Genomic DNA, 18447 nt, shown 5'->3' with positions numbered 1-18447 from the left:
TGGCCACTTACGCTTTGAATGAACTGGGAAAGTCATTTCACTTCTCTCTCTTGCTTTGTAAAATGACGATAACAATATGTAGCTCTCAGAGTCCTTATCAATTAAAAATGAGATAATGGATGAGAAAGGGCAAGTGTTACGAAAAGACAAAGTGATGTCATTTTTATGGTTGCTACTAAAGGCTGCCTCTGGAGAGATTAGAAGGAGCTCTCTCTAAGCTCCACCCCCCTGAGGCTGCAGGGGGTGGAGCTTAGGGAGAGAAGCCCCTCCCCCAAGCCGTGCTCTTGGCCAAGCTCCTAGAACCCCTTGCAGAGCTGTGTTCTCAGTGGAACCAGGGTGACTTGACCTGACTTTACAGGACAAGTCATGCAGAGTGATCTGGCTGCTCCCCGCCCTTTCTCCTTTGGAAGGGAAGCACTCCCCCTTCTATCCTCCCACCCCAGCTTCGTGCCCACCTCCTGCCCACTAACTCCACAGAGGCCGCCACTGCTAAATGAACACCCCAAATTGGAACATATGTCACTTCTGGAGCCCCTTTTCGCCTGTCCGCCACTACATGCCTATTTTCTAATTTCCAGCTGACATTTCCCTTAGTGAAATAAATGAATTTGCTCCGGCGGAGGCCCTGCTCGGATTAAGCTGCTGTCAGAGCCCCAGGAGCCAAACAAATTGTTGCCCACAGCCCACCATGCGGGGTGCATTCCAATGGGGTCTGGCAGGGGAGGACCAGGGAGGAAGAGGAGGAGCCTGGGCTGGTTCGGAAACTGATTCAGTCATGCCCGTGGGCAGGTGAGGACTGAACGAGGGGCAGCGTCGCACTGGGAGCCCTGATGCCAGAGGAGGCAAGGGACAGAGACTGGAACAGAATACACCCCCCTGAGAGTGGAGGTGGGAATGGACAGGGCCCTGGGCCAGCTTCTAGGGGCAGGGTCCACGGGGAATGGGAGATGGGAGGTGAATCCCGGAGGAGTCCCAGAGAAGGGAGGGGAAAGGGTGCCTGCCCAGAAGCTTCCATGGGAAAAGGGCAGGCCAGAGCTGACGACTCACTGCTCAGCGATGATGTAGTCCCCTGGCAGGGGCGTGCAGGGCACCCCAGCGACCCTCACGTGCTGTGCGATCTCGGAGAAGTCCAGACCCAGGTTCACGCCATGGATGGTCACTCGAGTCCCTCCTTCAGGTGGTCCAGATACCGTCAAAATCTGTCGGAGGGAAATGGGATCAGCGAACCTGTCTGGGCACAGGAGTGGAGATTACAGCATCTTAACCCTCTCCCAGGAGGGCTTAGGGACTTGGATGGATACCTGGAACCTGGGTGAATGGAGAGTGTTTTCTCCACTTTTGAGCTTCTCTAGCATTCCCGACCCATCTTGTTTTACACTACTTCCTTGGTTCTTTAGGTAATTAACTTAGTCATTCATCCATTTATTAAAAAGAAATGAGAAAGTACTGGACTCAAGGCAGAAAATCATTGTTTGAGACGTGTCTCTAATTCACCAGTTGCCTGATTGTGATGGAGTCACGTAATCTTCCTGAACCTCAGTCCTTCTTAGTTGTGAAAGGGAGATCGTCATCTCTACCAGCCTCGCCCCCTGGGGCTCCATTGTACCAAACAGAGGGTGTTCGGGAGAATTCTATAAACCAGAGAGGGCTTTGCAATTCTGAGGTGCTATTATTGGCACTCCTGTGTGCTTGCTAGACTCTGTAGAGGATACAGTGATGAATACACAGAAATTTGTCCTCAAGGAACTTATGGTCAAGAGGAGGAGATAAAGGAGGCCGTAAATAATGCTGATGCCAGTACTCAAGAAGAAGGTGGATTCGGTGGGAAACCTGTGGGAGCCCAGAGGAGCCGGCGATTAGATCGTGAGCAGAGGGATGATCAAAAATGGAAAGTGTGTTTGACGTTGTTCTGGAAAAATTCCCACGAAGCACGCTAGGCTCAAGAAGAAATGAATTGAGGATTCTCCAAATTTTTCTGGCTCCCTGTTAGCAAAGATCATGTATTAATGCATTTCTTAATTCTGTCACCAAATGACGATTGTCTCATTTTGCTCTAATCCAACAGGAAAATGAACCACAGAATCAGGCTCTACCAGGGTGTGAACTGTCTGGAAATAGGTTGGGATTTAGGAAAAATGCAGCTCTTTGAGATCTAACAGATCCCAGTGGGTAAGTTCACACTTTGTGGTCCCTAGTTATCCAAAGTAGAAGGAAATTAGATGGGAACTCAATGCTAAGCAGGAACGCAGAATTTTAGAACTAGGAGGCATTCAGGGTGTCTTATTTTACGATACTCCTACAACCTATAAACACAATTGTAAGCAAGTCCAGGGCCCTTTTCACTGCCCCATAAGAAAGACAAGACAAGGAGGCAAGGAGGGAGGGCGGGAAGGGGGGCTGGTTAAGGCCAAGTGTCTTCCAGTCTCTCCCAGATGGAGCCTCTGGACAGAGAGATGCAGCCTGGGGCCCTCTGTCCTTGGGCTCCTCTCGGGAGTGTCCCCGTATCCCTGTACGTGCTGGTGGAATGTCCAGTGAGCAGAGGAGTCAGTGTACCCCAGGGCACAGATGGTAGGTGAGTACAGGTGAAAATGCTGTCGAAGGCACTGGAAACTCTTTCTACCTCCTTCCTCCCGCAAAGGGACCCTGTTCTCTTCCTGTGATGTGGACACCATGAGTTCTGCCACCAACTTGGCCGCGGATCTCCAGGCGATAGTGGACAGAAAAGAGATGACGGGGATGAGGACCAGGACAGGCCCCCTGCCACACTGCCAGCTCACTCCTGGGCTCTCAGTAAGTTGGCTGCACAGCCAGAACTCGAACTCCTGACTGCCCATCCTCTTCTGCAGGCCTTATACAGTGTGGCCTCCTTCCTTTCTTGCCAGCCCAGGCCCTGAACACTCTCATCCCAGGACTCATTTCCCCCAAGTCATCTTGTCTATGGCTCTGACTCCCTTTCCTGGGAATAAAATACCCCACCCTATGAATAAAAATCAACAAGATTCACGAAATAAATCGAGTCGGGGACAGTGGACAGGCTCAGCAGCATCTCTGTGTGAGTGTGGGGGAAAGGCAGGAGAATTTGGAGAGAAAGGAGCTGGCATGAGGAACCGGTAGCCCACAGCTTTTCTGTCCCTGGAGATTCTAAAAATAACCAATACACAATCTTGGTTGTTCCACTTTCCCCTGGCACAGTTTCCTCAGGTACCTGGGCCTCCTGGGCTCTGCAAGATGGACACTTGTTAATGAGGAACAGGGAAGGGGCCGCTTCCGGCACCTGTAGGAGAGCATCAGTAGGAAAGAATTTGCTTTGAGCAAACTTGAGCACTGGCTTCTCCTTTGATCCACTTGGAATGAGCTCAGGGGGCCCCTCTCTCCCCTCCCCCAGCCACCTGGATGGCAGGAACCCACCTACCAAAAGGGACTGACAAAACTGTGGTGATGGGTTTGCTCTCCTCCCCCCACTTTTATTTTTAAAGCTACATTCTTTTGTTCACTGCAGTTAATTACAACCTTTCAGAAAAACTGTGAAATGAATTTTTTCTGGAAAGCCTAAAAATATTTCCGTCTTGCAGGTAGCACGTGGGGATTGCATTGTGGATATGCAGTGGTGCTGGCAGGTTCCACAGGGCAGCTTCCTCTCACTGATAAGGAATTGCAGTGTCTCCTTCGCACATTCAGGGGTCGGGGTGAGAGACATGGTCATGGCCACTGAGCTGCTGAGAAGCATAGGAGGTCTTTTAAACAAATTATTAGCAAGAGTTAGCATCTTGGCATGAAAACACACGTCAAAGACATAGGTAGTTTGGGGTGTGGAGACAAAAGCCTGATCCCTTCTAACGCAGCAACCAGCTGATATCCAAACCTGGAGAATCAGACAGCACCTGGGGAATGCTGGGTCCATGCGGGTCTTCTTTCCCACATGGCACATGCTACGTGCTATGATGCTGCTAGCACCTGGGGTAGGTGGCGAAGGAGTTTGGAGGTCAAGTCACTCAGCAGCCATCATGCCCTGGGGCTTAAAAGGGACATAGCTTATATCTTCCTTGCTTAAAATGAAACTGATGTGTAAAAGTCTGGATTTCCCAAACACAGATGAGGCGGTGAGTATTTAACTTGCAAGAGAATTCCCAAGGCCTCCATTACTGATGACTTCCAAATCTATATTGTTGGCTCAGTCCTCTCTCTTGAGCTCCATATCCATATATCCAATTGCTACTGGATATCTCCATTTCCGCAGGTATGTCCCTCAGGCACCTCAAATTTCACCATGTCTAAAAATGAACTCTTAATTTTTCTTCCTTCCATCTCTAACCTGATTATCCTCCCAGATTCTCTTTCAAGGTTAATGGAATCACTGTGCACCCAGCCAAGCAACGTGCAAGCCATCTTCATCTGTTTCCCTTCCCTCGCCTACCTTGTGTAATAAATCTGGTCAGTAGGCACTATCATTCTTATTCCCAGGTGTCTTCTGAATCTGTGCCCTGCTCTGTATTCCAGAGCAGGTGATGAGCAGGGCTCCATCACCTCTCACCCACACTAATGACAAGGACCCCATGTTCCTCCACGGTCTAATGCTCTAACTCCTCATCCCGCCAGGGTGACCTTCATGAACACACACTTGATCAGGTTACTACCGTGTTTCCCCGAAAATAAGACCTAACTGCAGAATAAGCCCTAGCGTGATTTTTCAGGAGGACGTCCCCTGAACATAAGCCCTAATGCGTCTTTTGGAGCAAGAATTAATATAAGACCCGGTCTTGTTTTCGGGGAAACACGGTAGTTGCCTGCTCTAAAAACCTTCAGTGGCTCTAACCATCGTCAAGGCAAAGTCCCGAATGCCTGGCCAGGCACTTGTCCTCCTAGTTCTGATCTTTGTTACTTCTCAGCCACATCTGCCATCCTGCACCATGTTCTCCCCAGATACCAGCAGTTCTTATACACATAATGCACTTTAAATGTGACTTTGCACATGCCATTTGCTCTCCCCCAGCTTGCATATCAGAGAGAGTCAAGGTGGAGAGCTGGGCTCAAAGCGCAAAGAAACCAGGGAAAGTGTACCGTAGGGCATATCCTCTGCCACCTGAGGGCTTTCAGATGGGGATGAGTACAAGGGCGTTGATGTCCGCATGGTGGCCTGGGTGCTAAGAACCCAGGCCTCCTGTTTTTCTCATTTTCTCCTGGGACCGAGGGTTGGGGAGAGGCTACAGAGGGAAAGCTTGATTAAAAAGGATCCATTCTTCAGAGAGGAAGTTTACAGGATCCCTTTGGGACCACCTCAGAACGGGCAGCTGCAGAGTCCCACGCCCACACTGAAGACTCTTCTTAACGGCAGCATTAGATTCAGGGCACCCAGTGCAGCACCCACAAAGCTTGGTTCTCTCAGGAGCCAAGTCTGGCCACCCCACATGGGTCTATAAAGAGGCAAGTTGGAGTCGCACCTACTGCTTGCAGAATTCCAAGGAAGGCCTTCCAGATCTGGAAGCAGTTGTGGGGCTACAGAGAAAGGGAGAGCTAACTGCTGACAGAGATGAGGGTGAGAGGGCAGGGAGGAGTTATACAGATTCCCTCATTGACAGAGGGAAGGAGATGTGGCGGGATGCTAGCCAGATCCACGGGTCTCAGCTTCCAGTTTCAGGTGGTCTTCGGGCTGTTGGCTACTCTGGGGGAGGGTGGAGGTCACCTGATGCTCAGGCAGTGTCTGCACCAGGAAGAGAGTAGCCTCTGGAGTGAGATAGACTGGAATTTGAATTCCAGCTCTGACACCTATGGGCTACGTGAACTTCAATCTCAGTGTCCTTATCAGAAAACAGATGTGGGGATGTTGTGAAGGTTAAGTGAGACAACATTTGGAAAGTCCCAAATGCTATGGTGGTTTGGAGAACAGGTCTTGATAATTGGCAATTTCCTTCCTTGTGTTCTCCCACACCTGTGTCTTCCTAGACCACGAAAACATGGGATGATGGTGGTGGCTGGGAGCTTAGAGACGATGGGGATCTTCCTATTGATCTGGAAGGAGGACACATGGACCAGGGAACTTATAACTTAGCTGCTGGGGTGACCCGGGGAGAGAGCTGCTCATGGGCTGACTGGAGAAAGCCTGGGAGGTGTCCTGCAGCCTGCGCTTGGGCAGGGAGTGGCTGTGCTGCCGAGGGCGGGGCCTGGGTTTTGGTGGATTCTGGGCCTTCACAGAAACATATTCTGAGCCAGATATCACCCTTTTTCCCAGAATAAATTTGGGAGGACACTGGTCCTTTCTAAAATGGTCTTTATCCTTTCTTCCCTCCCTTCTCGCCACTTTGTGTTCCCTTGGCTATTAGCCATTCTGGGGTAGGCACAGCAGGTCACAGTGAAGTCAATGAATTCTTTCAAGGAAGTATTTCTGAATGGGACACGCACACAAACAAGTGGTTCGACAGTTTGGGGTGTGTGTGGGTGTGGGTGTGGGTGTGGAGAGAGCGAGAGAAGGAAGCTGAAAACCTGTAACGTCAGCTGGGAAGATCCTTAGATATTGACTAATTTCAGCCCCATGCTTTGCAACACGTATTATACTGTGGACCAAAAATCTATCCAAATTCTCCTCTGTGGGAGCCAGCAGTCGGGGATGAGGGAGAGAAGAGCCCAGATGCAGCTGCGATTGCTGAGTTGGAGTGAAGGGGACAGTGAGGGTCCCCCTAGGTTCTGTGTGGGCTCCTGCTGGGCACTCCGCCCCTGTGCTTCCATTTAGCTCTCTTGTGTACCACGTGTGCTCCCAGGGACAGCTAAGTGTCCCCACGGCTAGAGGGCCTAAAGCCCATGTGCATTTGACATGCTCGCCAAACATGTCAACTGACAAATGCCTACCCCTCTTGCAAGGCTCTGCTACATGATGCCTCCTCAGTGAGGCTTTCTAGAACAAATGGTGTTCTTTCATGATGGCTGGAAGCATGGAGGTGCCCGTGTGTTTCTAGGGAGTGATGCAGTCTTTTAACATCGGAATCATCAAGAGGCTCTTGCTACATACAATCCCCCTTACTTTCATTTAAGCCAATTTCTGGTGTGATTTATCATCAAATGGAGGACTGAATAGCGCCCTCCCCATCACACATCTTTCAGATACTGAAGATGGCAATTAAATCACTCCTGCCCTGTGCTTCTGCAATTCTGTTGGAAGACACTATTTTCCAAACTCTTTGATCATTTCAGATGCTGTTGTTTGGACCTCAGATTTCCATCCATCCTCTGAGAGTGTAGTGACCCCAGGTAGGCTTGTGGCTTGAGCCAAGGCCTGCCCGACGTGCAGTTAAGAAGGGCTTTCAGATGACATCCCTTCCCTTCCCTTGTCACCTACGGTTACCAGGGTGGCCCTGGGCAAATCTGAGAGGGAGGGTAAACCCTTCGTATCTTTCTCATGTTCTTTTTTGATTGCCTAGGGTTCCTTCTCCCATTTTAGGCACCTCTCTCCTCCCTAAGGAAACCTTTACTTGCATCTTGATGGGACATTAAGTCGTGTTATTATCTTGCCTTAGGAGTACTGGCTTTTTAACTGGTTGTAAAATAAAATATTTGTGTATTTTCAGGATTCAGGAGGAAACTGTGGGAAACATGTTAGGGCAGAGGGCTCAGTCCAGCAACCCTAAACTCTGTCCTATATGCAGTCACTGACCATGCCCGGGTATATAGGGGGCTAGTCCAAGTCTTGACCAAGGATTTCCTTATCTGCGCATCTTAGGCCAAGATGAACAGGCCAGAGGATGTGAGGTGAGACTGGCATGTGCTAATGGTAGGAGATTACCTAGGAGCCTGCTGTCTCCTGATGGGTCCTCTCAAAGTCTCCTGGAGCCTCTGGTTTGGAGGGTCACTTCCCCACCTGCCAGCAGCATAGCCCAACCAAGGTCTGACCAGCACCCGAGCACCCCAGCCAATTCTGTATTCCTGCCGACTGTGTCATGTTTGTTTTCCACCATGGGTGCCATGACCTGGAAAACCACTGCCATGATGATGTTCTCGCCCTGATTCTTAGAGCCACTAATTGAACAGTTCGGAGGGAACTGTGCCACAAAGCCGCCCAAGGGGGAGAGCAGATGCAGTCGATTAATTACAGCTGGGGAGCTCCGAGGGCTGCACCAGGGAGCAGAGTGGGAGCTGAAGAAGGCCCAGGGGCTCTGCAGCCCGAGGAGTGCGGGTGTGCCACTCCTGGGACTCGGGGAGCCTTGGAGGGGCCGAGGGGGGGCCTCCTCCAGGGTAGGGGCTTAAAGGGGTCAAAGGAGGACCCCTTCTTGGTGGCAGCCTCACAAAGCCCAGCTCCCGCCCCAGAGCCCCTGTTTTCCTCTTTTACATCACCTGTCCGACAAACACATGGGAGAGAAGACAGAAAAGGGACACAGGTTCCAGAATTGAAGATTCTGATAATGAGAGTTAAACACGCTTTTCACTTATTAAGTACTTATCATGAGCCAGGAATTATGTGAAGGGCTTTATATGTTTTATCCCACTATGGGCTCAAAACAAGCTGTGAGGGATGTACTGTTATTATTCCCATTGCATAGATGGGGAATAGTGTCCCGGAGAAGTAACTTGCTTCCTTAAGTTACACAGTGAGTGCCAGAGCCCAGCCAGCTCTATCCCACCTGTGCGTTCAGCCTCCACACAATACTGCCTGAGCTGATCTTCTGCCCAGCAGAGGCCCCCAGGTCATCGACCATGAGAGCTCATGCGTCTGCTCATGGGTGCCCTCTGCTTAGGTCCCCGTTCTTCTCCCTTGGCTAAGGCCATACTTGCTGCTTTCCAAGAAGCTCTGGAGTTGGCGTTGCTGTCACCACTGTCTCTCTAACCTTCTCAGCTTCCCTCCTCCTTCCTCTCTGCCCCGTCCCTGTGAGTGCCCACCCCCCCCACTGTCCTTTCCCCTTTGTCATCTCTCCCTGTGTATGTCCAATCTCCCCAAATGATGCTGGGTGTGGGGACCACCGGCTTTCTTCCCATCTCTGCAGCAGCATCGTTCCCTCCTCCAGCCCTGTGTGCTGAGAGTTCCATTTGTCTAAGTGAGCCCAGGGAAGATAGTAAGGATGGTCTACTGCTAAAAGGTGGGGCTCTAGAGTCAATTAACTGAGGGTTAGCTCCTAGTTCTAAAACTTACTAGCAGAGTGACTACAAGGACGTTATTACACCTCAGAGCCTTGCTTTCCTTATCTGTAAAATAGGACTGGTGATAATAATAGCTTCTACCTCATAAAACTTGCTGTACGGTCTACATGAGATAATATACCTAGGGTGCAAAGGGCAGTGCTAGGTGCCAGGTAAGCATTCTGTGACCGTTAGCTATTATTTTTGTCCTTATCATTTTATGAATTAAGAATCTGGACAGAAGCCAGGCTACCTGAGGTCCACAGGGAAAGCGGCTTCATTTTTCCAAGCATCTTATGCAGGGGGAGCCTCTAGGTACTGTTCTTGGTGGGGACTGAGGGGAGGGGCAGACAGCCTGACTTGCGGAGAAGTGGCTGGTGTGGAGACTGCCCAGCAGGGTGTCAGCGGCCTCTGATGGGCCTGTGCAGCTCTTGCCATGTCCCCAGCAGGCTGTCAGCTCCCTAGACTGGTTCTTAAGAGGAGATAGGAGAGACTGACGTCATCACCTCTCAGAGCAGCCAGGGGAGGGGCTCCCAAAGAAGCCACTCCAGGATGCAGCATCCCCAGCTGATGGGCTTCATGCTAAAGCCCCTGTGTCTGAGACTGGGATCAGGAGGGTTCTGCCCCAGGCAGTCCCCTAGTCATGACAAGCCCGTGAAGACAAGTCTGGGATGTGTAGACAGCTAATCTTCTCCTGACTAATCTATTTATTCCTTTCCTGTTGTTTGGCATTTCCCTGACTCTAGAGAGCTGTGATGCCAGCTTTGTGCCTGTAAATGCGATCCCGTTCTGATCTCAAAGACTCCTGCACGCTGATCCGAGATGGCAAACTGTCACATCCTTTTCCAGCTTGGGGTGTGTGTGTGTGTGTGTGTGTGGCAGCACGTGTGCACACATGGGTATGCACACCCTTCACGGGAGGCTAGAGCCCAGCTGACAGCTCTGTAGGAATCTATGGCATCAGCAGTGCCAGCTCTCCTACCCAACGTGAATCCTCGCTGGCTCTGTCTTGGCTGATAGTACATTCAAAGCCTAATTGTTATCTCAGCAGAGTGACTCCATTATTCATCTTGACACCATCCCCCGTTAGCTGTTTGTTGCACCGATGTTATATTAATGAGGCCTGCAAATAAATGAACGGAGAGCAGAGTGCAGACTTGTTTTTCAGGAAAGCTGGCTGACTTATTTACTTATTTGTAGGGAACTTTGTAGCAAGTTACTCTGGCCCTGGGCAGGTGGATTTGGCCTTTCTTGCAGAGATTTGGTGCAGCCTTACAGATAAATACTTGCAAATGTCCAGCTCCCCAAACAGTTTCACAAATGCATTTGCATCTGACTGAATCTAGGGGGGAAAATCTGCTTTACGTTATTTGGGCAAATGGAGAGCAGGAGAAAGCAAGAGTGATGAGTCAGCTCAAACGACAATTGAATCAACAATTATTTAGGCTTGGTTTTGGAGGGCAGTATATATAGTTTTCTAGAATGGGTTTTTCTTACCCAATTACAACTAGTGAGGCATTGGGGTAGTTACTGAAGTTTAAACATGTCTGAAATAAAAACTACAAGGTGGTCAATGGAGAGACAACTGCAGAAGCAGTACCCATGCAGCCGGGCATGAGTGTGCCCTTCCTGACTGGGTAATGAGGCAGGTAGCTTCAGGAACACACAGGAACATTCTATGGCACCCAAACGGTGGTAGGTTCCTGGTCACTTCCCGAGGACCATGGCCCTGGGGACTCCTCCTTTATAGTTAAGGCCACTTTGCCATACTTCACCCTGATCTCTGGTCTCACCTGCAGGTGTGGACCACCTGGGCCCCATCCTCCAGGCCCCCCCCCATCAGACTGAGATGCTGAGAGGTCACAGCTACCAACCAGCCAAGGGAATTTCCAACTTTCACCTTAACCATCGTCCCGTTGATAGACACAACCAGAAACCAACCAAAAGGAGTCTGGTAGTTTTAAGAAACATATGTAATTAAAGTTACATCTACCCTGGACTGGGAAGAAGTGATCGCCCTAAGCTTAAACGCACCCGGAAATGCTCTTCCTGTTTTCCCCTCCACTCACAGGACTATGCGTGGACCTAATTATGTTAGGAAGACAGGTGAAGGCTGTTTTAAGGCTCAATGCAAAGCGCAGACAATGTTTCCAGGTTGTCTGGCATCTCCTGGGATCTTCCAAGGGGAGTCTGATCCTGAGCGCAGGTATTTCTGGTACACTTGGGGTGGGGTGAGGTGTAGAGCTAGGGAGCACCCTTCTAGCCCTCTGACCAAGAGAGGTCACATGACGTGGTGGGAGAGTCTGCAACCTGGAGTCAGAGGCCCTGGTTTTGAGCTTGTTCTGCCACCAACCAGATGTGTGACTTTTCAGGTAATTATTTACTTCCCTAAGTACTGTTTCCCCAACTCTTGAATGAAGATAATTGTAGCTATCTCACAGGATTCTTAGGAGGAGATTCTTAGATATGCAAAGTACACAGGTACCGGCATACAGCAGTCTTGTAAAGAAAAGGTAATATTACTAAGAGGCCCAGAATGGGGATGTGGCTTATCTGTTCACTTCCCTGGCCTGAGGTTTGTGTCCTTGTTAGTTGTGAAGACCTAGGACCCTGCTGTGGTCCTTTTTCTAATCAGGAGACAACTGCAAAAGGTGCAGATTAGACGGTTCTATCCCAAGCCCTTTGGAGGAAGCCCAGTGGCCTGCAGGGCAAGCCGTTTTAAGCCTCTTCCAAGTGGCCAATGAGCAGAGATAGGCTGGGGCCCTGCAAGGAAAGGCTGCATCCCCCTGCCTCCCCACCCAGGACTAATTTATCCATGCGATAACCTCTAAGCCTAGTATAGTGCATGGTATACAGTGGTCAGTTATGAAATGAATATTTAATGAGTGAATTAATTTCCTTGGAACTGTGGCATCACTTTTTTTTTCTCAGAATGCTCTGTTATGAGTTAGTTCTTACCATCTCTCAAATTCCTATGTTGAAGCACTAACTCCCATGATGTCAGAATGAGACCTTATTTGAAGATATGGTCTTTTCAGAGGTAATCAAGTTAAAATGAGGTAAAATTAGTGTGGTCCCTAATCCAACATGACAGGGGCTCCTTATTTAAAAAATAAAAAAAGGTTGGAGCCAGACACACACACAGGAGAACACCACGTGGAATGGAGGCAGAGACTGAGATTGGGGTGATGCTTCTGTAAGCCAGGGAATGCCAATGATGGCCACCAACCACCAGAAGCTAGGGGAGCGGCATGGAACAGACTCTCCTCACAGCCTCAGAAGGAACTGACCCTGCCAACACCTTGATCTTGGACTTCTAGCCTCCAGAACTATGAGAAAAGAAATTTCTGTTGTTTAAGCCCCCCAGTTTGTGTGCTTTGTAACTGCAGCCATAGGAAATTAATGGATTCTGAGAGAAGATACCTCTGTCACAAAGCACCAAAGCCCTTTGTCCTTCCTAAATTTCTCTTTCCAAGAACATATTCCATCTCCCTTTGTGCTGGAGACTGCCCACTCTTGGAAAACGTTTTCTCTGAGCCTTCCTTTCTAGCGGGTGGCTTGTAACATCCTCCTCTCTGAGGTCCCAGCAGGTCTTGAAGCACACGCTGGGAAGAACAGAAACGTGATGGGCCAGGCATCTCACAGGCTTTCCAATCCTCTGCACGTCTCCTGTTCCTGGGATTGAACAGGTGACACGTGCACAGACGCCCGGGATGACAGCTGGAGTGGAAGCAGCCTGGGATGCCTCCCACAGGGGACAGCGTCATTATCACAACACGGGCTGGCTGAGACAGAACAGACGGTGAGTCCTGAGGGGGCCCTAACCTGAAGTTTATGCAAACTGGGAAATTCGATAGGCTGTAAGACTTGTCCTACATGATGAAGCTGCCATAAGAGATGGGTCTCTAGGGGTGGGCCTCGTTGTCATGGAGACAGTGGGGTAAGGAGGGATTTAAGGAAGAACAGCTGTTCATCTCACTAAGCCTGAGCCCACCCCTCTTCCTAAAGTAGAACTCATTCAAGGGCATCTCATCGGTTTCCCTGCCCCAGGCAGGACAGCGCCTATTCCAGCCCCCATTTGTTTCCAGCATTGGAAATTCTACTGCCCCAGCAGCCTTCACGGGCTTTCATGGAATCCTCTTTTCACGCCTCACACAGGATCTTTGTAGGAAATGGCTTCTGTTTGCATGTGGGCTTGCACTGAGGGGGGAAACACATCAGGGCCAGAGACAAGGGGGAGGTATGTATAAAAGGGCATAGATCTCATAGATGTCCGATTATTAAGAAAAAAGATCTGTGTTAATGTCAAGGAATTAGCAAAGAAAGCTGGGGGAAAGAAAGTGAGTTGATTCTTCTTAAAAATCACTCTTAACAAATTACACATTTTGGGCAAAATGCCATCGAAATGAAGTTGTGCTCTTCTCAGTGCACCCTATTGAGAGACACATGAGGTTGATTTTTCCCATTCCCCGTGATGTTAACTTTGACCACTTGGTGAAGGTAATGTGTGTCAAGTTTTTTTCACAGTAAAGTTGTAATTAATAAGTATTTTGTGGGGAGATAGTTGAAACTATGTAAATATCCAATTTCTCATCATACATTCATCCTCCGATTTTAGCACTCATTGGCCATTCTTGCCTCAAACAATATTACTGTGAATTTTGCCAAATGGTACTTTCCTATTTCCATAAGTCCTTCTACATATATGAGTTGAAATTCCAGTATAAAACAGAGATTTCTCTCTCCTCCGTGAATTATTTGTTTATATCAATAAGGACCATAGTTCTTATTTTACTCTGTTGCTTATAGTTCATTGGTATCATTATTTATTTTCTTGCTCAAATTGTCCCAGATTTGGCCCTGGGGCCAAATCAAGTGGCTCCTGTGCCTTTTTGACATGTACTCTACATTCTTTTTAGTACTCATTGCCAAAAATCTATAACTTGAATTTAATCATGAAGAAACATCAGACAAGTCCAAATTGATGGACGTCCTACAAGATGACGGGCCTGTGCTCTTCAACAGTATCAAGGTCATGAAAGACAAAGAAAGATGGAGGATTAGAGCATGAAGGAGACATGACAATGGAATGTCACATGTGGCCCTGAATTGGACCCTTGGCATCAGGAGGACAATTGGCAAATTGTGAATAAGGCATATATATATATCAGATGGCAAAATTTTATCAATGTTAATTTCCTGATTTTGTTAATTGTACTGTGGTTACGTTAAGATGTTAATTTTGGAGAATTGGGTGAAGGGTATATAAAAGTTCTTTGTACTATTTTTGTACCTTTTATTAAATCTGAAATTATTTCAAAAATTAAAAGTTAGAAAAATTGAAAAATGACTTTTATAGGGAGAACAGGATATGCAAAATGAACGAAAATATTCCTGATAATAGTGGATAAAACAGTCTAGGCCTGGATGGAGGACCCAGGATCCCACATGTCCTGTCCAGAATGATGTCCACAGAGTGGCTTGGGACACAGCATGGATATGCATATGTCTCTCTCCAAAGATGCTCTTTGATTTCTCCACAGACTCTGCTTGAAAAACCAACAGGAGACCCCACTACTTGGGGCCTCTAGCTCCCGCTGCTATGTTCACTGGGAAAATCAATTACGAGCCTTATTACCTCAGGGGGTTAATTAGAATTGTGTAGCTTGGGTGTCCTCTGTGAACACAGCAGACTGTCAGTCCCTGGTCAGTGAGGGGGGCGTGGCTGAGGCAGAGGTTCCCAGGAAAAAGCCTGCCTTTGGGCTGGGAAGGGGCCCCTGCCAGTTGGGGAATAGACAGGGCTGGGGCAGCAGCTGGGGTTGGCGGAGGTGGGAGGTGCTGCTGGAAGCGAGTCCAGGCCTAATTTAAGTGCCCCAATGCCACAGGCATAGAGACGCAGAGACGCATCAACAAGAAGAATTACAGAACAGAGCAAGTTCTCAGGCCAACAGTCGCTGGAAATCACTACAATCGGGGCGAAGGCACGGAGCCCTGAGCAGCTCAGGGAGCCAGCTGTCTAAGGGCGGAGGCTGGGGCATTGCCAGCAACCCTGCAAGCATTCTTTCCCGGAGAGAAGCACACAGGAGAAGGAGTGAAATGGGGCTGGAGAAGCCCAGTCTCAAGAGGCAGTGTCTCCACTCCCATAACACCTTAATCCTGGGGTGCATGAGGGCTTGTTGCAGAAGCCACTCCCTCAGCACTGTGCTGCCCTGAGACACGCGGCCATATGGACGGATGGCGGCTATCTGATCTCACCAGCTAGAAAGGCCGGATATAAAGGAAGGGAGGCAGCACTTCTTGTTTTATGTAACATTGGCAAATTGTAGGGACTTTAAAAATGTTTTTATAATTAAAAAAAATCTGAGCTAAAATTCTGGCCTTGCCACTTAACAGCTAAGTGAACTTGGGCAACTCAGTCCTCTGAGCCTCCTTTTCTCTGTAAAATGGAGGTGAGAATATTTACTTCCTTCCCACGGTGGTTGTGAGGATTAAACGAGACACTGCCAAGCAAGCCCAGGAAAGAAATATGTGCTCCCTCTTCAAATATTCCATCTATCGGTTAACGACTCTCATTTGATCCGGAGCATTTTCGTTTTACTGATCTGAAGCTTTGCTATGACCATAAGGGTGCTCCAGAAGTTCCCCAATACTCGGGGACACCGGGAAGAGCCAGTTGCCGTCTTTGGCCAGCAGGGAACATGAGGCATGGGAAGGGATAGTGTGTCTGCTCAAGAAAGAGGAAGAAGAGGGGCGGCCCCTCCCTGCTTTCTTAAACAGACCACAGGGACCTGCCCAGGCCTTATTCCTAGTCACCAGAAGGAACGTGCAATTAGTTCCCAAGTACAAGTGAAGTCCGTGAATAGGGAACAGTGAGGAGTGATGAGGACATAACGCCAGCCAAGTAAATACAACGATTCCTCTCCCAGGCCATTCAGAACCCCAGCAGCGGCATTTTCATTCACATCATCTATTCATTTCCCTTTGCAATTTGCTATTTGGGAAACATCACTTTTTTGAGGATAATTAATTACCTATGTCTTTCTATTAAGATGCACAAATTGGGACAGAGAGTAAACCCTGGGAAATGGCACCGTGGCTAATGCAATGCCTGCCTTTCTTTTCTTCTTCTGTTTTCAACTTCGCAACTCTGAGCTAATCTCAGCTTCTAAACTCACATTTCTGCTGAGAAAAGTGAAACCTGGTTTCTGAAATGTTCACCCACCATGCAGCCAGTTTCTTCCCCACATCCCTGGCCAGCGGCCTGGCAGGGAGGCTGAGCTGGCTCTGTCTTCCTTTGCACAGGCACGAGGACACACTTCTATACACTTGTCACTTATGCCTGGACACGGGCCTTTGAGACACCCACGAGAGGCTTTATATATCCCTACATTAAACGCACCCTACGCCAAGAATTCTTCCACAAGTGGTCCAATTGCACCCGCCTCCCACTGCCCTGGGGTTGGCGCCTGGCCATCCTCGTCCACTCTGGAATTCAGGGGACTCACCTCGGTGATCTGGGGGTTGGAGCATTTAACATTGTGGCTGGACCAGTCCAGCCAGGGGTTGGAAGGGCTGGTGCAGTGCTGGTGGAGGGTGCATCTGCGCTCGCCGCTGCACCAACCACACTCAAACTTCCGGTCGGCCTTTAGGCAGAGTCCGCAGCTCTCCCGCTGGGCTGCACACTTGTAGAGATGGACTGCAAAGACAGAGGGACGGTCACAGATGGGGTTTGACTGGACCTCTCACAAGTTACCTATTTCTTGCAGGAGTGACAGAAACTGTCCCCAACAACCGATGACACGGATAATCATCAGTATCATTGCAAGAATAATTGATGAAGAATTAATAAGAAATTGAGCCTCTTAGCAGTTGTTTAAAAGCACTACAGAAAGAATATTATTATTTAAAAGTTCTTGTTCTAGACTAAATCAGATCAGGGCTTTAATTGTGGCTTCAGCACTTCTTAGCAATGTGACAAAGAATTTGACCTCCTAGAACCTTGTTTACTTAATCATTGTTTTTTGTGGGATTTGAATGAGACGTTGTATATTAAGCACTTGTCACAGTTCCTGCAACATATCTGATGTTCTACACGTGCTTATTATCTTTTCTTTGAACACAAACTACATGCTTATACTGCTGCCTCTCTTACTCTCACATGTGGCCCTCATGGTAAGAGGTAAGGATTAATTTTCCATTTCACATAAAAGTGAAGCTCAAAAATGAGAAGTAATGACTCCTGGAGCTTACTAAGGTTTGTACTCCATTTGGGATCCTGAAATTCCAACTAGCTGTGCTGCTAGACTGTCCGTCCTGAGAGGGGAGAGGCAACTTGCCTGGCTCAGAGGGAACTGGTGGGTCTGGGAGCGGGGTTAGCTTGGGCTTTAAGAAAGCCCAGGTGGCTGGAAGCAGAAGCAAAACTGACAAGGAACGAGGTTTGATCTGACCCCTGTGGATGGAGAGGATTGTCTCCAGAGAAGACAAAGCAGCCACTAAACAGGTCACGTTTGCAGTGTGCAAATCCATTGATTTTGAATCTTGGCTCTTCCTGACTGAGAAGCCCTTCAGCAGGCCTGTCCACAGGACTGTGTTTTGTGAACCTGGAGCTTTGTTGTTGCTTGCCCGTGTTTCGAACTCAGAGTCCCAAGTAGAATTGTCCCAAGTAGAACTCAGAGTCCAGAAGCAGAAAGTCATTTTTCACCTCTTCTGGTCAAGCAGACATTCAGGGCTGGGAGGTGTGCCTCCACTGGAGGTCAGGTACTTGTCCCAGGGGAGGTGTATATTGTTATTCTCCCATAGGCCCTCACCCTGTTCTCTGCTGTCAATCATCGCTCAGTCCCAGCTGCAGAGGGTTTGACCATCCTCCTGCCTATGGTTTCTTTTGGTAGAGGGCAGGAAACGGGAATCTTAAAATGAGCAAGTACACACTGAGCATTTGTTACTATGCAAAAATAGTCCACATCTACAGAACACATCATTTGAGCCTCATGATGGCCCCAAGAGGGGGGCATCCTTTCGCCCCTTTCACAGATGAGGAAACTGGGATATAGAGAAGAACAGTAATTACTCTGACTTCATATAACTCTAAGTGATAGAGGCAGAATTTGTACCCTGGTTTGTTAGGTTCAAGATCCGGAGTTCTTAAACACGGTGGCCTTCTCCACCCAACACAGTGAGCAGGCTCCAGGAACACTCGGCTCTGGGAGGGTGACGAATGTGAAGATGGCGCTACCCAGGGACTTTGAAGAGTGCCACAGGGGAGGGTTCTGATGCGACAGCTTGGATGTGGCCATTTTTCCCTAAGCTCCAGGTGCAAAGGCAACCTCTGGGAACTAAGCCCAGATTCTC

At 48.8% G+C, this 18447-nt stretch overlaps 1 protein-coding gene across 1 annotated transcript in view; it reads right to left on the bottom strand.

Annotated features, from left to right (window-relative positions):
• PLXNA2 (plexin A2) overlaps window positions 1–18447 on the bottom strand; it is a 205191-nt gene that overhangs the window by 35001 nt on the left and 151743 nt on the right. Inside the window, exons 12-13 of the mRNA XM_019713816.2 lie at window positions 16605–16795; window positions 1048–1199 (exon numbers count right to left, since the gene is read on the bottom strand). Coding sequence (XP_019569375.2) covers window positions 1048–1199; window positions 16605–16795 — 343 coding nt within the window. The remainder of the gene's footprint in view (window positions 1–1047; window positions 1200–16604; window positions 16796–18447) is intronic.

The sequence above is a fragment of the Rhinolophus sinicus genome, linkage group LG17, assembly GCF_036562045.2.
Source record: "Rhinolophus sinicus isolate RSC01 linkage group LG17, ASM3656204v1, whole genome shotgun sequence".
Taxonomy (NCBI): Eukaryota; Metazoa; Chordata; class Mammalia; order Chiroptera; family Rhinolophidae; genus Rhinolophus; species Rhinolophus sinicus.
The sequence above is the reverse complement of the archived record's forward strand: the minus strand, read 5'-3'. Positions and strand labels throughout refer to the sequence as shown.